At 42.4% G+C, this 17,921-nt stretch overlaps 1 protein-coding gene across 1 annotated transcript in view; it reads right to left on the bottom strand.

Annotated features, from left to right (window-relative positions):
• FRMD4B (FERM domain containing 4B) overlaps positions 1–16,567 on the bottom strand; it is a 216,262-nt gene extending 199,695 nt beyond the window's left edge. The window contains 1 exon segment of the mRNA XM_017859405.1: positions 16,151–16,567. Coding sequence (XP_017714894.1) covers positions 16,151–16,312 — 162 coding nt within the window. The 5' untranslated portion in view covers positions 16,313–16,567.
• Positions 16,568–17,921: the final 1,354 nt, after the last annotated feature.

A 17,921-nucleotide genomic window follows, 5' to 3' on the forward strand; every position in this document is an offset into this window, starting at 1 on the left:
TAAAAAAGAAATAAAAAAAAAAAAAAAAAAAAAAAAAAAAGAGCAAACGGTCTGAAATGTCTGTCAGGAAAAACAGGGCACCTTCCAGAGCCCAACCACAGGGCTGGGTGCAGGAAATAGCGATCACTTGACACGACTGACGAGAAGTGCAGAAGCTGCCAAGTTCCCCGCCCTGGGCTGGGCACGGGTGGGTACTTGCAGCTGGCAGTACACACAAGCTGGTGTCCTTGAGGGAGCCCACTGGCACCAGGGTTAGAGGAAATAACCTACTCCGCTATCTAAAGCAATGCTTTTCTAATGAAACGGTCATTAGAGAAGCCAAACGAATGTATTCTCAATCAGCTTACGCTGGCTTGGGGCTATTTTCAATCATGAAAAAGAATAAACCCACACATACAAATGTATTTCAACATACATGGCTTTTTCCCCACATGAGGTTTCTAAAGCTTCATGGAATGCAAACATTGCCTTTGGGGCGTTCTGCTAATGCTGCTTCCCCCTCCTCCAAATGCTTGGTGTCTTCCCATACCATGTGCTGCCTCTACCCTTGCCTGGGTCCCCATCGTCTCTTAGCTGGAGATCTGAAATGGCCTCCTGACCGCTCTTACCCCTTTTAAGTCATTCTCCCCAGAGTGGCTGGAGCAAGCTTCTTAAAGTGTAAAGCAGATTCATTTGTTCAGTTAATCAACAAGTATTTCTGAAGCACATTTTTGGTTCCAGGTGTTGTTCCAGGCACTGAGGATTCTAACAGTGAAGTCCCCTGCATGCCTTCAGCTATTAATAACGTTCTGGCAGGGGAAATGAGCATATCAACAAATATATTCATAAAGTCAGGTGGTGTGGTGAAAAGGGTTACAGTGAAAAATAAAGCAGGCTAAGACATGGTTGGGAGTCACCTCCCGGTTGGGGTGACAACTGAAGAGAGACCTACAGGAAGTGATGGGGTAAGCATCATGTAGACTTCTCAGGAATGAGATTCCAGGCAGAGAACATTCTGTGGGTTACATCTCTGAGGCTGGAATGTGCTTGGCAGGTTTGAGGGACAGCAAGGAGGTCAGGGTTGCTGGAGAAGCGTTAAAGAGAGGAAGGATGCTGGGAGTTAAGACCAGAGGTTGGGTGTGTTTGTTGGAACTGAGGCGGGAGTTGGGAGAAGCCTAGGTAGAAGGAATACTGATCACATAGACACACACAGGGGCCTTGTAGAGATAGTAAGGCCGGGTTGTTTCTCAGAATTGGGAAGTCATTGAAGAGATCTGAACAAAAAAATGACATGATCTGACTTACTTTGAACAAAATCACACTGGAGGCTAGGTTGAGAAAAGACTGTGGGGTGGTTGGCATTTGTAGAGAGACCAATTAGGAAGCTATTGCAACAAACCAGCTAAGAAATGAGGGTGGCTTGGCCCCAGAGTCATGGTGATGAAGATGATGATAAGTGGATATATAGTTTGAAGGTAGAGCCAAAGGGATTTGCTGATGGGTTAGAAGTAGAATGTGAGTGTTGAAAACTAGCCAAGGTTTTCATTTCAGCACCCGGAAGTGGAGTGGCCATTTACTGACAAATAGCTGACTACAAAGTAAGCTCCGAGAGGGCAGAGCTTTTTGTTGGTTTCTTGCTGTATCTCCACTGCCTCGACCAGGCCTAGAATGTAATAGGCCCTCAGTAAATATTTGTTTAAATGCATGCACAAGTTATTTCTACATTTGAAACATCTTGGCTTCCCACCACACTTACAGCAAACTCTAGAACACCAGGGCACCGTGTGATCTAATCTCTGCTTCCTTGCCAAACCCACCTCTGACGACCTTAACATTTCTTGCAACACTTTGGCCACTCCACTCTGCTCTCCAGTCCTACAACATCCTAAGGTCTTTCCTGCCTCAGTGTATTTGCATCTGCCATTACCTCCACTTGGAATGCTGTTCTCCTTGGTCTGCACATGCCAAGCTCCTTCTCATCCTTTGAGTCTTGACATTAACAAAACCTCGGAAAGAAGACTTTTGTCACATTTCTCCCCTGCCAGCTTCATCCCCAGTGGACTCTGAGCTCCACAAGGGCAGGGTCTACCTCTGTCTGTTATGCTGTTGTATCCCAAGTGCCCAGAAAAGTGCCTGAAAGGTAATAAATATTGCTCAATAAAAAGTGCTTTAATAAACAATGAGGCTGGGCATGGTGGCTCATGCCTGTAATCCCAACACTTTGGGAGGCTGAGGTGGGTGGATCACCTGAGGTTAGGAGTTGGAGACCAGCCTGGCCAACATGGAGAAAGCCTGTCTCTACTAAAAATACAAAAATTAGCTGGGCATGGTGGCACACGCCTGTAATCCCAGCTACTTGGGAGGCTGAGGCAGGAGAATCACTGGAACCTGGGAGGTGGAGGTTGCAGTGAGCTGAGATCATGCCACTGCACTCCAGCCTGGGTGACAGAGCAGGACTCTGTCTCAAAAATAAATAAATAAATAAATAAATAAATAAATAAACAAATAAATAAACAAACAAACAAAAAATGAATGATAATATCTGATAGAATGATAGCTTAAATGATGATATCCAGTGTATATCATAGTCCACTCTTTTTAAGCATTATATATGTGTGTATACGTGTATATATACCTACACATATACATACACAAATATTCATTTATTTTTCACTATTACCTTAGAAGACAGGTATAATATTAATATCTCCAATTTAAAAATGAGGCACAGACATGGAGTAACTTGCCCAGGGTTATACACCTGACGGGTAGCAAAGCTGGGATTTGAACTCAGGCAGTGTAGTTCTAGTGTCTGTGCATTTAAACCCCTAAGATTTACAAGGATTCCCTTGTGCTGATGCGAAACACCTCTATGATTTGACTTTAGAGATAACTGGGGTGACAGAAGGAGAGAGAACTCTCAGCCAAGTGTTTGTGGATGCTTGCATGTTTGCAATTAGAAACAAACAACTTCACAAAAGACTGTCTTCTTGGCCGGGCGCGGTGGCTCAAGCCTGTAATCCCAGCACTTTGGGAGGCCGAGACGGGTGGATCACAAGGTCAGGAGATCGAGACCATCCTGGCTAACACGGTGAAACCCCGTCTCTACTAAAAATACAAAAAACTAGCCGGGCGAGGTGGCAGGCGCCTGTAGTCCCAGCTACTCGGGAGGCTGAGGCAGGAGAATGGCTAAAAAAAAAAAAGACTGTCTTCTTTTGAAGTGGAAAGGCTACTTAAAGAAACAGACCAGGCAGTCTTACCAACTCTTTTTACTTTAGTTTAAGTGAGTTTATCAAATCCGGCTATGGTTACAGAGTTTGGTAGAGGGAGAGATGAGAGACTAGGAGAGTGCTAAAAAGAAACGTAGGTAAGGCCGGGTGCGGTGGCTCAAGCCTGTAATCCCAGCACTTTGGGAGGCCGAGACGAGCAGATCACGAGTTCAGGAGATCGAGACCATCCTGGCTAACCCGGTGAAACCCCGTCTCTACTAAAAAATACAAAAAAAATAAAAACTAGCCAGGCGAGGTGACGGGCACCTTTAGTCCCAGCTACTGGGGAGGCTGAGGCAGGAGAAAGGCGTAAACCCGGGAGGCGGAGCTTGCAGTGAGCCAAGATCCGGCCACTGCACTCCAGCCTGGGCGACAGAGCGAGACTCCGTCTCAAAAAAAACAAAGAAACGTAGGTAAACGTAGAAAAGGAAGAGGCTGACTTTAGGTAAGTGGCAAACTAAGTTCATCTCATTCAATGACTCAAGTGGATGAGATTAGGATTTAGACACATCTAAGCTCCAATCTTTGCTCATGAACAAGTTAATTAACAACTGTGAACAATTTCTGCATTTGCCAAATGGGTTTAATTATACCTACTTAACATCGTTAGAAGAATTAAACAAAATGGTGAATATAAAATGCTCAGCACTGTGTCTGACATATAGAGAAATGTTTATTAAATAAATATAACCGGCCAGGAATGATGGCTTATGCCTGTAATCCCAGCACTTCGAGAGGCTGAGGTGGGAGGATTGTTTGAGGGCAGGATTTCAAGACCAGCTAGGGCAACAACAAGATCTCGTCCAAAAAAAAAAAAAAATGCTGGGTGTGGTGGTGCACCTGGAGTCTTAGCTACTTGAGAGGCTAAGGTGAAAGGATCACTTGAACCCAGAAGCATAAGACTGCAGTGGGCTATGATTACACCAATGCACTATAGCCTGAGACACAGAACAAGACCCAGTCTCAATCAATCAATCAATCAATCAATCAATAAATGCTTAAGATGAGACAGGCAGCCTAGTGAAATCTTTATTTACATAATCTTGTTTTGTCCCCTCAACAACCCTGGGAGGTAGGCACTATTATTTCCTCATCTTACAAAAGATAAAATGAGGCACCAAGAAGTCAAGTAACTTGTCCATGTCACACACCTATTAAGTAGGGTATTTGGACTTAAATCCCAGTCAGAGTTTGCACTCTAGTATGATAATTTTTGGCTTAGGATCAAGTCTTTGGAAGGGGTCCAAATTTTTACATTTGAAGAGCTACTATTTCTCCATCAATGCTATCGTTAACCTTTATACCAAACTTAAAAGATCTTATTTTATCTTTTTATAGGTAAATAAACAGGCTTAGAAAGGGTAAGCAGCTTGGCTCAAGGTCATACAGCCGATAAGTGATGGAGATTTGATTTTTATCCCAGGTTCAGCTGACTCTAGCCCATTCTATTTCCCTATTTTACGAAGGACCTTTTCTCTGTTAGGTAATAAGCATCTAATCGAATTTTAATGAGACAAACTAATTCCTGCAAAAATATTTGCTGGCTACACTACCCAAGGGTAGCATGATGCTTATAATAACCAGGTCTTAGCAGCTGCAAATCTCAGGGTCAGATCAGAGGACAGCTTACACAGATGGAAAAGATAGCAGTTATGGGGTCCTAGAGCCTTTGTGCATGAGGATATTGAGTTATTAGTACTATGGAGTGAGGGTCAGAGTTAGGAGGAAGAAAATTTAACAGTTTCCTGTCAGAGAGACAGAAATAAAGCAACTAAAAGTTGTGAGCCTGTTTGCTTTACTAGTATCAATCAAACAGACAGTAGCATTAAGATGCTAGTGCTGCCTGATAAAATCCTGTGCCACAAAACCATGTGTCCACAGTGTGTCTACACAGTGGTCAGTGGGCCCCTTTCCTGGTGGCCATCCAGACTACAGTTCTTCATCTGGGTGGTGAGAGGAATGAGTCAAGACTTCTGCAAACTTTAGAAGCTTCAAAGGTCAAGAAATTATGTGCATAAGAATTATGAACAATACATATATGAAGATAATTTGCCAGACATCCATCCAATCATTCATCTATCCATCCAATTGCCTACCCACCCACTTGCTCATCCAATCATCCATCCACCCACCCACTCACTTACCCATCCACCCATCCAAGCAGCCATCCAACCAAACACCTACCTCTCTATCCTACCTACCATTCATCCATCCAACATCCACCCATTTAACAATCCACCCATCTACCCATTCATCCACCCACCCACTTACCTGTCCAACCTTCCATCCATTCATCCATCCACCCCATTCCATCCATCCATCCATCCATCCATCCATCCATCCATCCATCCATCCATGCAATCATCTATTTAACCAAGCACCCATCTATTGGTCCATCCATATAACATCTAACAGTGTTTTTAGTGCTTTTAAATATTAATACATTTAATTTTTATAACCATCCCAAGAAAATAACTATTTGATGTAGGTACTATAATTGTTCACATTTTACAGCAGAAAAAAAAGTGGAGTTTGGAGAACTCCCATAACCAGTAAAAGGTGAGTTAGGATTTGAACTCAAGCAATATGAGTTCATAGACTTCATCTTTAAGCAGTAGGCTATGTTTTCACCCAATATTTTTTGAGTGAATGAATAAATGAACAAATGAAAAAATTGTATCTTTATGTGTCATTTCTCTTAAAATAAAGCAGCAAAGTTGTGGCCAGAGGCTGAGTGTTAGAGTCAGCTAGCATGTTATTCAAATTCCAACACTGTGACTTATTACCTATTATAATAAGTACATAAAATCAATAAAATGGGCTTCGTAAGATCATATTGAAGAGGATAAAGGCACAACATCGAATAAAGTGTGTAAAATCTAGCAACTCTCCTTTTCAGCATATACCCTACAGAAAGTCTTGCTCATATGCACAAGGAGACAAGTACAAAAATTTTCACTGTACTGTTATTTAGAAATAACTTATGTCTATCAACAAGAGATTGATATACCCATGCAATGGGGTATAGGGATTAAAATGAATTCAGAGATAAATCCCAAAACTTACTGAAAGAAAATAAAAGCAGCAGAATGACGCATAAATATATAAGTTTTACAGACACACAAAGTAATATATATTGTTTATAGATACAAACAGGTGTGACATAATTATAAAAACATACCTGGGAATAAAAAACTTTAGGGCAGAATTTTCTAGGGAGCAGGAAGAAGTACAAAGGAAGTTTCAACTGATTCAATACAATTTTACTATATTACAAAAAAGTATCCAAAACAAACATGGCAGATTATTAATAAGATGCCTTAAACAGTGCTGGGAGCATAGATTTTTCCCTATATTATCTTTTATATTTCTGTATATTGAAATAAGCCCTAAAGTTTTTTCTTCTTAAAGGTAGTACATGCAAAGTGCCAAGCATAAGGCCTGGCATATAGAAAGGCCTAGCATATAGCAGCTGCTTAATGTCTAGTAGCTGTTAGTCAAGTGAAGACAGCAAGGTTACATAAAAGTAGTAGTTAAACGGAAAATAGCTATTTAAGCAAAAAGCAACACACACACAAAATTTAAGAGACAAAAAAAATGACTAAAAAGGACATTAGGGGAAAATGGGACTATTTAATTTACCATATTTGCTAGCATTTTTTATAGCAAAAGTTTATTTCAAGTATGCAGAATGTATATCTGTTATGTATGTACATATATACACAATATATCTAATTACATATGGGTGTTAATTTTAATTTTTTTATGAGAGCTTAATTTCTGCCTCCTTTCCATGTTGTAAGTCATATGGTCTTGTTTATAAAATTTAGAACTGCAAATCTGATTCCTCATTTGAGTCATTCAAACTTTTCCACAACAACCAACTGGGACATCAAAAATATAATGTTCAGAATAAACATAAGTAGGGGATGAATGAGAAAGTGATTTTATGCTACAAGCTCCACCAAGAAAAGATGGAATGTGAAAAACAAACACTTATTTGAAGAGTTCGGAGAATCCGTTCTTGATGTTTTTCAAGCTGTGCAACAAAGGTTCAAAAATGCTTTTCAAAGAAACTGAGACTAATTTTGTTGAGTTTACATGACATAGTTCTTTTGGAAATTTCTGTCAGGTGAAATTTCTGTCAGGTGATGGGCTAAAAAATTAAGATGAAAAAATTAAAATTAGTTTTGGATACCTTAGCATCTTAGTTCCCTGCCATAAAATCTTTGGTTACCAGAAAAAGTAGAAGATTGATTTTCTCACTGATAAATGGACTCATTTCATTTATCACCCAAGTTTTCTCTCCTTTCTGTATGTGTTAATCACTACCATAATGGTAAGTAGCTGAGTCTGTTGCTGTCCAATCCCTTGAAAAAAGTGTAGCAAGCAGTCAGGAGACCTCTCTGAAGACTGGCTGTGTTTTAAAGCTAGATTCTACATCCGCACGTCAAGGCAATCTCACTCTCCACTTTCTTCCTGCTGGCCTTGCTTCCGTGCAGGCTTTGGTCCTAGCACCTGTTGGGGAGGCACCTGTAGAAGGTGCTTGATGTCTTGCCCAAACTTATTTCCCCAGCTGTTGGGAGTGTTGTGAGCCAACAGCTCTCAGCCCCCTCTGGAAATTGCAGTCCCTTAAAGAGAGCTGCCTCCTCCAAGGTCATCCCATCCCCCTTTTCAAGGGTAGCCCATCTCCAATAATGGGTTAATGAGGGTGGGGAGAAGACCTAGCCCTCTTGTAACAACCTGGGACAACTCTCAGCTTCAGAGCTACCTGGGAGGTCAGCTACAGTTTTTGTTGAGCCTGAATTCTAGTTCAAATTTTCCCTCTGCTTAATCCTTCTTCTTCTCCTTCTCCTCCTCCTTCTTTTTTTTTTTTTTCCAGAGACAGAGTCTCACTCTGTTGCCCAGGCTGAAGTGCAATGATGAGATCTCTGCTCACTGCAACCTCTGCCTCCCGGGTTTAAGCGATTCTCCTGCCTCAGCCTCCCGAGTAGCTGGGACTACAGGTGTGTGCCACCACACTTGGATAATTTTTTTTGTATTTTTAGTAGAGATGGGGTTTTGCCATGTTGGCCAGCTGGTCTCAAACTCCTAGCCTCAAGTGATCTGTCCACCTTGGCCTCCCAAAGAGCTGGGATTACAGGCTTCAGCCACCAATCCTACTTCTTTTTTATTCCCTTCTCCAGGTGTAGGTCCTCAGAGGGCTCTCTAATAAACTTCCTGCTTGTTAATCTCCATTTCAGAGTCTGCTACCTAAGGAACCAAATCTGTGTCAGCATTCGCGCTGTTCTGTGGGGAGGCAGAATTGGTTTGCCTCGCCCCTGTGGTTGGGTGGGTATGTGACCAGTTCTGCCAATGACTGAGAAGTGACATGAGCCACTTCGAGGCCAAGCATTTCACTGTCAGGACCAGACTCTGAAGAGCTCTTCACTTTCTATCAGGGCATCTGGCAATGTTTAGGAACATTCTGTGGGCCTGAATGACAATAATCAACCAAGCTTCCAGCCAACCAGTGATTGGATAGGCAATATGAGCAAAAGTAGAGAAAATCATTGCTTTAAGCCACCAGGATCCTGGGGCTGTTTGTTGCCATGGCTAACCCCATCTATCCTGACTGATACACTGAATCACTACAACGGCCTCCGAGCTTCCCTTGCCTTACTGCTTCCCTACGCAACACTTCCCAAATCTATCAGCCTCATGGCTGCCAGTGGTAATTCTAAATCAACTCCTTCCTTCCCCACAAAGATCTCCCCATAAACATCAAAATTCTGAAGTACAGGGTCATTCAAGTTCAGGCATCATTCTCAATCAAAATCTCTCTGTCTTTGTCTCTCTATTCATCAAGGTTAAAAAAACAAAAACAAAAAATCCTCTTTATAATCCCCAACAAAAGTCATGTTCCATGCCTGAAATACCCTTCTACCTTCCTCCTACTTGTCCTTCAAAGATCAGCTTGAGTCACTCCCTCTAGGAAGCTTCCTTGGTCCTTCCCTTTTGCGTTATTCCTGTCTGGTTTAGACTACCTCCACTGGTCACCTAAAAAGGCAAAGTCCTTTCATAAACCTTGGTTTCCTTAACTGTCTCCCTTACATGAAAATACATTTTCTGAAGGCAAGACAAAAGTCTATTTTGATTTTGTGTTTCTAACATCTTGGCATAGGAACTGAGACTTGGTGAGCCCCTGATAATTACTTTAGGTATGAATGAATGAACAAATGAATAAATCAATCCATGACTCCAATCATTATATTTTATAGAGAAGGACCTAGTAAAGGTAAACTGAGGACTCATTCTGAAGATTTGTTTTTTAATTTCTAAATAATTACAATTTTGTTTTGTTTTGTTTTGAGACAAGGTCTCACTCTGTTGCCCAGGCTGAAGTGTAGTGGCAAAATCTCAGCTCACTGCAGCCTTAGCCTCCCAGGTTCAAGCATTCCTCCTGCCTCAGCCACCTACGTAGATGGGGCTACAGGCACACACCACCACACCAGGCTAATTTTTGTATTTTTTGTAGAGGTGGGGTTTCGCCGTGTTGCCCAGGCTGGTCTCGAACTCCTGGGTTTAAGTGACCTGCCCACCTTGGCCTCCCAAATGCCGGGATTATAGGCATGAGGTGCCACACCCAGCCATGAGTAGGTTTTTGATGAGAAAATTTTTCCGTATTCCTTTAAGTTCTGTTTTTCTGTGATAGAATTATGGATTTTTCTTCCTCTAGTATTCTCCACCTTTTTTTTTTCTTGTCCGGGGATTGGCAAACTTGTTCTGTAAAGGGCTGGATAGTAAATATTTTCAGCTTTGTGGGCAATAGTCTTGTATCAGCTACTGAACTTTAAGTAGTTCAGACACAACTGCTCAATCTTGCCGTTATAGTGTGAAAGCGACTGTAGATAACATGTAATGGATGAGCCTGGCTGTGTGCTAACAAAACTTTATTCACAAAAACAAGAGGCAGGCCAGACTTTGCCCGCAAGCTGTAGTTTGCTGACTCCCTTTCTAGTCCAACTAATTTAGAAGACTGTGGAGAGTGAAGGGTGAGGGCAAGCAAACTGTATACAGTATGAAATGTACAAGGGCTCAATAGGGAATTGTCCTTTGGAGGACTTGGCCTTTGCCAACCAGTGTGGTGAGATCCAGAGTTCAGGAATTACCAGTTTGTGGATCATTGGAGTCTTGGATATAGCAAGATTGCCTCTTCAGAGACCCTAGTGGGAGATAGCTGTGACCTTCTAGATTTTAACTGTGGGCTTAGCTAAAAGAGGATGTGCTCTACCGTGTGGAACACACTCCAAATACCCAGGGTCCACCCCACATATGCTGCTGTGGGAAATTTCACAGTTTCTCTTACTTAGCATCCTCATGAAACATGTAAAAATGGGAATTTAGTTTCCAGGCCTAGAGGAAGTAGTCTCACCTATAAAAGCAATAGTAATGCCCCTAGCTACCCTCTATCAAGTACCTTCTCTGAGTTCAGTATTAAATCCTTTACATAAACAAGAGCTAACATTTATTGAGCATTTGCTTGTGCCAGGAACAGTGCTAAGTGATATATATGTTCCCTCATGAATTTCTCACCCTATTTTATAATGCAGCTACTTCTGTTCCCCTACTCTTACCCAGGAGGAAATGAAGCTCAGAGAGGGAAAGCAATTTGTCCAAGGTCACTTGCTCAAGTTGAGCCTACAGACTCTGCTGTGTTCTGTGTTGTACGCTACCCCCTCAGGGCCAGCAACCTGCTTCAGGGGAGCTGATCCAGCCTCTTATTGGTCACTTAAATATCCCGGAGTCTGTGCAAGTTGCCTCCTATTGGAGGCAATGACTCCCTTCAGAGTTTGCAAGAAATTCTACCTTTGGGACACTGGAGAGAAGGGAAAAACCTAATCCCAAGGAATAAACTGAGGGTTTTGTTAGAACATGTCACACTTAATAAAAAGCAAAGGGTGTTGATTATTTTTTCTGTAATATTCTGTCACCATTTTCCACCTAAGTTGTTTGTTAAACCAAATTAATTGCTATAACAAAACCCACCCAGGCAAGATATAAGGAGGATAGGGATATGGCTGATGAATCAGCTTTTAGCATGTAGCTTAAAGTGAAGGTGAATGCTCATGTCTGCCACTTTTGCCAAATTCAAGGCTTCACTTATAAAGTGAGTCTTTGTTCAAGGCAGCCTCAATGCAGCCTGAGCCTGCTTTTTATTTAGTCTCATTACTACAGAAATGCCTTATAGCTAGTATCTTAATTATTCATGGTTTGTTGGCACATTAAGTTACTTGCTTCTCCAATATCTAGAAATGGAGGAAGTGTTCAATTCCAAAGAAATTATGCCTTCCTAGCTTTGCTGGCTTGACAATAATGTTGTTGGAAAATACTTTATGAATAGGTGGGAGATCTTATTTCACTTATAGTATATGAAAAAAAGAATACCCCCAGGAGCCTGCCAGGTATTTCATGTAATGGATACCTCCCTCCCCACCCTATTTCTCTCTAGAGTGATTAAGCTTTGGCTTTCCTTACAAACAAGACTATTCAGACTAGAAGCAAGAAAAATGACACCTTTTTATCAACAAGATCATATAAAATTTAGTTCAGTAAAATATGTAACTCCCTGGTGTGTGTGTTTCTAGTCCATATGCCTGAAAGCTGAGCAGTGCAGTGGAACAGTCCCCTCTCTGATTTAGAATTCATAATTATGGGATAGCAAAGGGGTATTCTTATGATAAGCCCCTTAACTCAAATTCCTGTGGCAAAATACATACAAAAGTATTTGAGCATTAATCTTTGTACTTATCTTCAAAAATAGCTAATCTTTTTATGTAAAGAGCACTAGATTTGATATTCTAATGATGCAGTGGGCATCGCTGGTTGCATTTCAGCCAAGCATTTTGCCTTTCTTCCCTGGCAGCTCCGTGGTCTGAGGAGGGCCAACCTCACTCCTAGGTTTGAAAACGGATCCATTCCCCCGATAGCCTTAGCAAATCAATGCAATCCAATGTTTCTTAACCTTTTAATTCATTGTTACCTGTTTAAGGAGCCTTTTTAGATTTTTGTTTGTCACCCCTATTTATTTATTTATTTATTTATTTATTTATTTATTTATTTTGAGACAGAGTCTCGCTCTGTTGCCCAAGTTGGAGTGCAGTGGTGTGATCATGTCTCACTACAACCTCTACCTCCCAGGTTTAAGTGATTCTCATGCCTCAGCTTCCCAAGTAGCTAGGATTACAGGCATGTGCCACCATGCCTGGCTAATTCTTGTATTTTTAGTAGAGACAGGGTTTTGCCATGTTGGCCAGGCTGGTCTCGAACTCCTGAGCTCAAGTGATCCACTCGCCTCAGCCTCCCAAAGTGCTGGAATTACAGGCATGAGTCACCACACCCAGCTACTTTTTGTATTTTTAGTAGAGATGGGGTCTCACCATGTTGGTCATGCTGATCTTGAACTCCTGATCTCAAGTGATCTGCTCACCTTGGCCTCCCAAAGTGCTGGGATTAGAGGTGTGAGCCACCGCGCCCAGTCCAATTCCTCCCATTTTAATGTCACAAATATACTGTATTTCTGTTTATATATTGCATGTATATTTGTGCTTTATAAATAAAAGAAGTGAATTTTTTTGCCATCCCCCTCCTCCAAAATAATTTTTGCCTCCTTTGGGCCATTTCACTCTCATTGAGAATGCGTAAATTGTCATCCCATACTCTGTGCCAATCAGTGCATGGCATCAGGAGTGGGTACAGACCCTAAATTGGAGTTCCAGTATATAATCTGGGGCTTTTTTTTTTTTTTTTTTTGATGGTTGGAGGGTATGAGAAATTCTTTCTTTCTGGATGTGTGGATATAAGGCCTGAAACTGCTATGATTATCTGCTATTGTGAGGGAAGAAACCAGCTGAAGATAAAGCCAACACATGAGCAAGACCAGGACTGAAAGCATGGTTACCCTGATCAAACAATACCTGAAGTTCATTCTACGCTAGACTTTTCAGCTATGACAAAAGTCATTTCTTTTTACTCTGCTCGCAAGTTTGAATTGCGTTTTCTATTACAATAAAAAAAATCCTAACTGATAGAAAAGATAACATTTATTGGATGTTTTCTAAACTCCAGGCAGCATGCTACATATCTTACATGTAAATTAATTCTTTTATCAACCTCTGTGATTAGTACTATTAATTTCTCATTTTATAAATGATGAAGCTGAAGTATAGTAAGATTAACTTGCCCATGGTCATATATAGGCAAAGATCGGATTAACTCCCTTGTCTATTTAACTTGCAGCCTAAGGTATTAATCACTTTATATTACTATCTTTTAGCTCTACACAATTAAGTCATTACTTTTTTACTTAATATTTGAAAAGCATTAAAAAATGATCTTCCTTTGCAAAGGATTATGTTGCACAATTAAGAATATTCAAAGGCTTGAAAATATTTTTGAAAATCTTATTTTTGCAAAAAGCACAGGGGAAGATTTTAAACTTAGAAATCATTTTCTTTCTGATTCTATTATTCATAAAAAGCCTTTGTTATTCAATTTTTATTTGATACATAATTAGGAGTACATTATTTTGGGGGGTACATGTTGATAATGGGACCACAATTCATAAATCAAAGCCAGGATAAATTGGGGATGGCCAACTTTAATTAATTAATTTTTTAGAGGAAGTCTTCCTCTGTCACTTAGGCTGAAGTGTAGTAGGGTAATTATGGCTTACTGCAGCCTTGAACTCCTGAGCTCAAGTGATCCTCCTGCCTCAACCTCTTGAGCAAAGAGGACTACAGATGCATGCCACTACACCTGGCTGATTTTTAAATTTTTTGTAGAGATGGGGTCTCACTATGTTGCTCAGACTGGTCTTAAACTCCTGGGCTCAAGTGATCCTCTCACTTCAGCTTCCCAAAATGTTGAGATTACCGGCATGAGTGCCTAGCCATTAGCTTTTCTTTATGCTAGAAACATTCAAATTATTCTCTTCTAGTTATTTTGAAATGTACAATTTATTAATGTTAAAAATAAGGAGTGGGGACTTATTATTTTTTCTTTTTTTCTTTTTTTTTTAAGAGATGGATCTCACTACGTTGCCCAGGCTGGCCTCAAACTCCTGGGCTCAAGGGATCTTCCTGCCTCAACCTTCTGAGTAGCTGGGATTACAGACACACAGCACACTGCCTGACTACCATTAATATTTTAGATGTTCTTATGAATTATGATATGGTATTGGCTCAGTCACCATCCATTTTATAGAAAAGAAAAAAATATATATATTTTACTAGCTCAGTCTCTCAAATTGCTATAGTGCTTAAAAATTATCAATCAACCTTATAAAGAACCCATAAGGTGTCTGGTTTCTGGAATCTTTATTTTTCAATTGGTCAGTGACAGTATTAGAGATAAGCCATAAATCCTCTGAATCCTTGGGGAGTGAGGCACAGAGTCTCTCTGGTTGGCTACAATATTTGCGTTTCCTTTTTAAAAGTTTCTCAAGCATTAAAAAGAAAAAACAAAATTACACAAGGGGCACTTATTCTACAGACCAAACTGAACAGGGATTTCCCAAAACAGGGAAAAAAAAGGCTTGAAAGACAGACACGCTTCTGGCCCCCAAAAGCCAGGGAGCTATGCAATGTGGCCAGATGGGACATGTCCACAATTCCCTAATACTCTCAAACTCCCACATGCTGCCCTGGTTCCCAACCTACCTTTCATATTCCATTTCAAAATGCAAGATATCACAGATATGTTATACACAGCAGAAGCAGTGAAAGCACAAGTTCAGATGTTCCTCATATTTTAACTAGGATGACAAGGGGACGCTGACTCTTTAGATTTCCATAGGCTAACCTTAGGTGCTGGTCTTTTCATTTTGTCTGATTGATGGAAGACTATGTCAAAATCAAGGGCTTGATCATGTATGAGACACAATATAATGAGATACAAATTCTAGACATATTAGGAACAGGGTCAACTGGGGGGAATCCAGGAACTGCAACAAAGCTATTCCACATCACAGGAAAGAAAATATGATATTATGTTTCCACAGTAAACATCAGGTATATTTCTAATTAAACAATGCTGATTTTTAAAAATCTCAAATATATTAGCAACCAAAGCACAGAACTTTTAAAATCATAAATTACTGGTTTTGTTTTTTAATCCAGGCAAACTGCGGTCCCAGAGAGGATGAACAGTCTCCTAGTTGAGCAAAGTTGCTGCATTTTTTGCCTGCAGGATGGGACCGAGCAGAGAAATAAAGGGGCTGTGTTGTGTGACAGGGAGTAAATCCTAACATAAGCATTCCAACGTGGAGCCGGGCCACCCCTCCCTTCCCTAGCCTGTCATCCTCCTGCAAAGTGTTCACAATTTGTTGTCCTTCCTTCCAAAAGCCAGTAGACACAGAATCAGCTTTTCCTGGCTCTGCCTTACAAGTTGGGGCTGCCTGATGGAAAACTGAAAATCCAAAGGAAGGATGCAAATCCACCAAGGCCCCCTCTGCCAGCAAATTGGTGTGAAACCGTTGCTTCAGAAGCAGCCACTCCCAACCCAATGAAATTAAAAAGAAGGACTCATTTGAATGTCTAAGTGGCTTTCTGCAGACCCTCTGCTGCAAAGCAACAGCCTCCCTAGCTAAGCGCCAGCCAGTACACCATCGCTCTGTAACAGATGTCTGCAAATGCTGGGACTATCTCGCAAGTGCCCCCCATGCCCAATATGAAAAATTCACAAGCTCTGTCAAGCAATGGTTACCTAGAGCAGCATGCTGAGCGTTTGACCCAAGCAAGGGCCAAGCAGTCTGCTAGGAGTTTAAGAAGGGCTGGGGGGAGAAAATCATACAGGTGGAGCCGGCTTCCCACGAGTGCCGGGCATCCTGCTAGGGCCCTCGCGTGCCGCGCGCCCCGGCTCACCTGGTACACGTCCTGCAGCCCGCACCACGTCCGCAGCACCTGGTGGCAAGCCCGCAGCCTCTCCGTGTACCATCTCCGCAGCGTGGACACGGTCAAGTTCCACACGAAGCGGCTGCCGCTGAACAGCAGGTCCTCCACACCACACATGAACACCGAAGCCATGCCTCCTCCTTCGCTCCGAACCCGGGGGTCCCGGGTCTCGTAGCTGCAGCCCCTACCCCAGCGGCCCACCCGCCTGGGCTCCCGACGCCGACTTCTGCTGGCAGCTGGGGGTCAAGCCTGCCACCAAACTCGTCTTTCACCGTGCGTCCTGGCCAGGCTCCGGCGGCATGCCCTGGGATTGGGTGTCCGCCAGCCAACGGCTGCGACTGGCACACAGAAGCCCAGTGTCCACCCCCGCCCGCTCGCAGTGCCGAGCAAGCTGTGCTAAGCTCCACCAAGCTGGCCCTCGGCGCTCCCCGGGCACGGAAAGCCCTGGCCGGCGAGGACTCCCCCTGGCGCTTCCCCAGGGCGCGGGGCAGGGACGCACGCGGAGCAACTCTTTGCAGGCTGAGAGGGGAGCTGCATTTCAGCACACTTAGCTTCCACGTCTTGCGCGCGCGCGCGTACACACACACACACACACACACACACACACAAACACGCACACGCACCCCGGCGAGTAGTCTCCTAATCTGCCTCGGGGAACACCTTACTCATCTTGCTCTGTTCACACTGATAAACACCTCGGGGCTGCCACAGATGCAGAAGAGGGAGAGAGAAAAAAAAATCCTCCAAACCATCCCTTTGGACCCTACTCCTGGGGGAATAGCCACGAATGTTTCCTTGGTTCTGTTGGAAGCAGGAGATGAAGGCAACAGTCTCAAAGCAACAGGCGGCCCTAGAACCTGCCTTTGCTCCTAACTTGAGGGTCTCAGAGAAAATGACAACCTCTTGTGGTTGCCAGCAGGAGGGCAGGTTCCCTCACACCAAGATGCTGCTAATTCCAATGCAGCAGCCAGGGAGGAAAACAGAGTTCTTGATCCCTTGTAAATAGCTTGCCTGTTACTACTGCTGGGAAACAGAAACCCGTAAGAGAATCGGTGGTTTAGTTCTGGAAAATTCAGCCTCTGGACATGTCTAACCTCACCTGCCAGCACCAACCTGCGTGGGTAGTTTATTCTCCACTCAAAACCAAAGGAAACTGACCCACCACTCATGAAGTCACTAGATAATTAATTTTATTTATTTATTTATTTACTTATTTATTTATTTATTTTTTAAATTGTCCCTCAGGAATTGATACTGATTGTTGGAAACATTTGGAAAAGGGAGCTCAAAGAGTACCACCTACCACCAGTCTCTGTTTTCCTTTATTTATTTTTGAGACAAGGTCTGTTGCCCAGGCTGGAGAGCAGTGACTCAATCATAGCTCACTGCTGCCTTGAACTCCTGGGGTGAAGTGATCCATCTTCCCACCTCAGCCACTTGAGTAGCTGGGACTACAGGTGTGCACCACCAAGCCGGGCTAAGTTTTATTATTATTATTATTATTATTATTATTATTATTATTATTTTAGAGATGGGGTCTCACTATGTTGCCCAGGCTGGTTTCAAATGCCTCGGCTCAAGCAGTCTTCCAGCTTCAGCCTCCCAAAGTGCTAGGATTACAGGCACGACCCACTGTGGCCAGCATCTATTTTCCCTTAGAATGTATGACGATTTCTCATAGCAAAAGTGCTGCAGCAAATTTCAGGATGGAGTTTTTTCCTGAATCCATCTGTAGGTCAAT

The sequence above is a fragment of the Rhinopithecus bieti genome, unplaced genomic scaffold (assembly GCF_001698545.2).
Source record: "Rhinopithecus bieti isolate Rb0 unplaced genomic scaffold, ASM169854v2 scaffold_47418, whole genome shotgun sequence".
Lineage (NCBI taxonomy): Eukaryota > Metazoa > Chordata > Mammalia > Primates > Cercopithecidae > Rhinopithecus > Rhinopithecus bieti.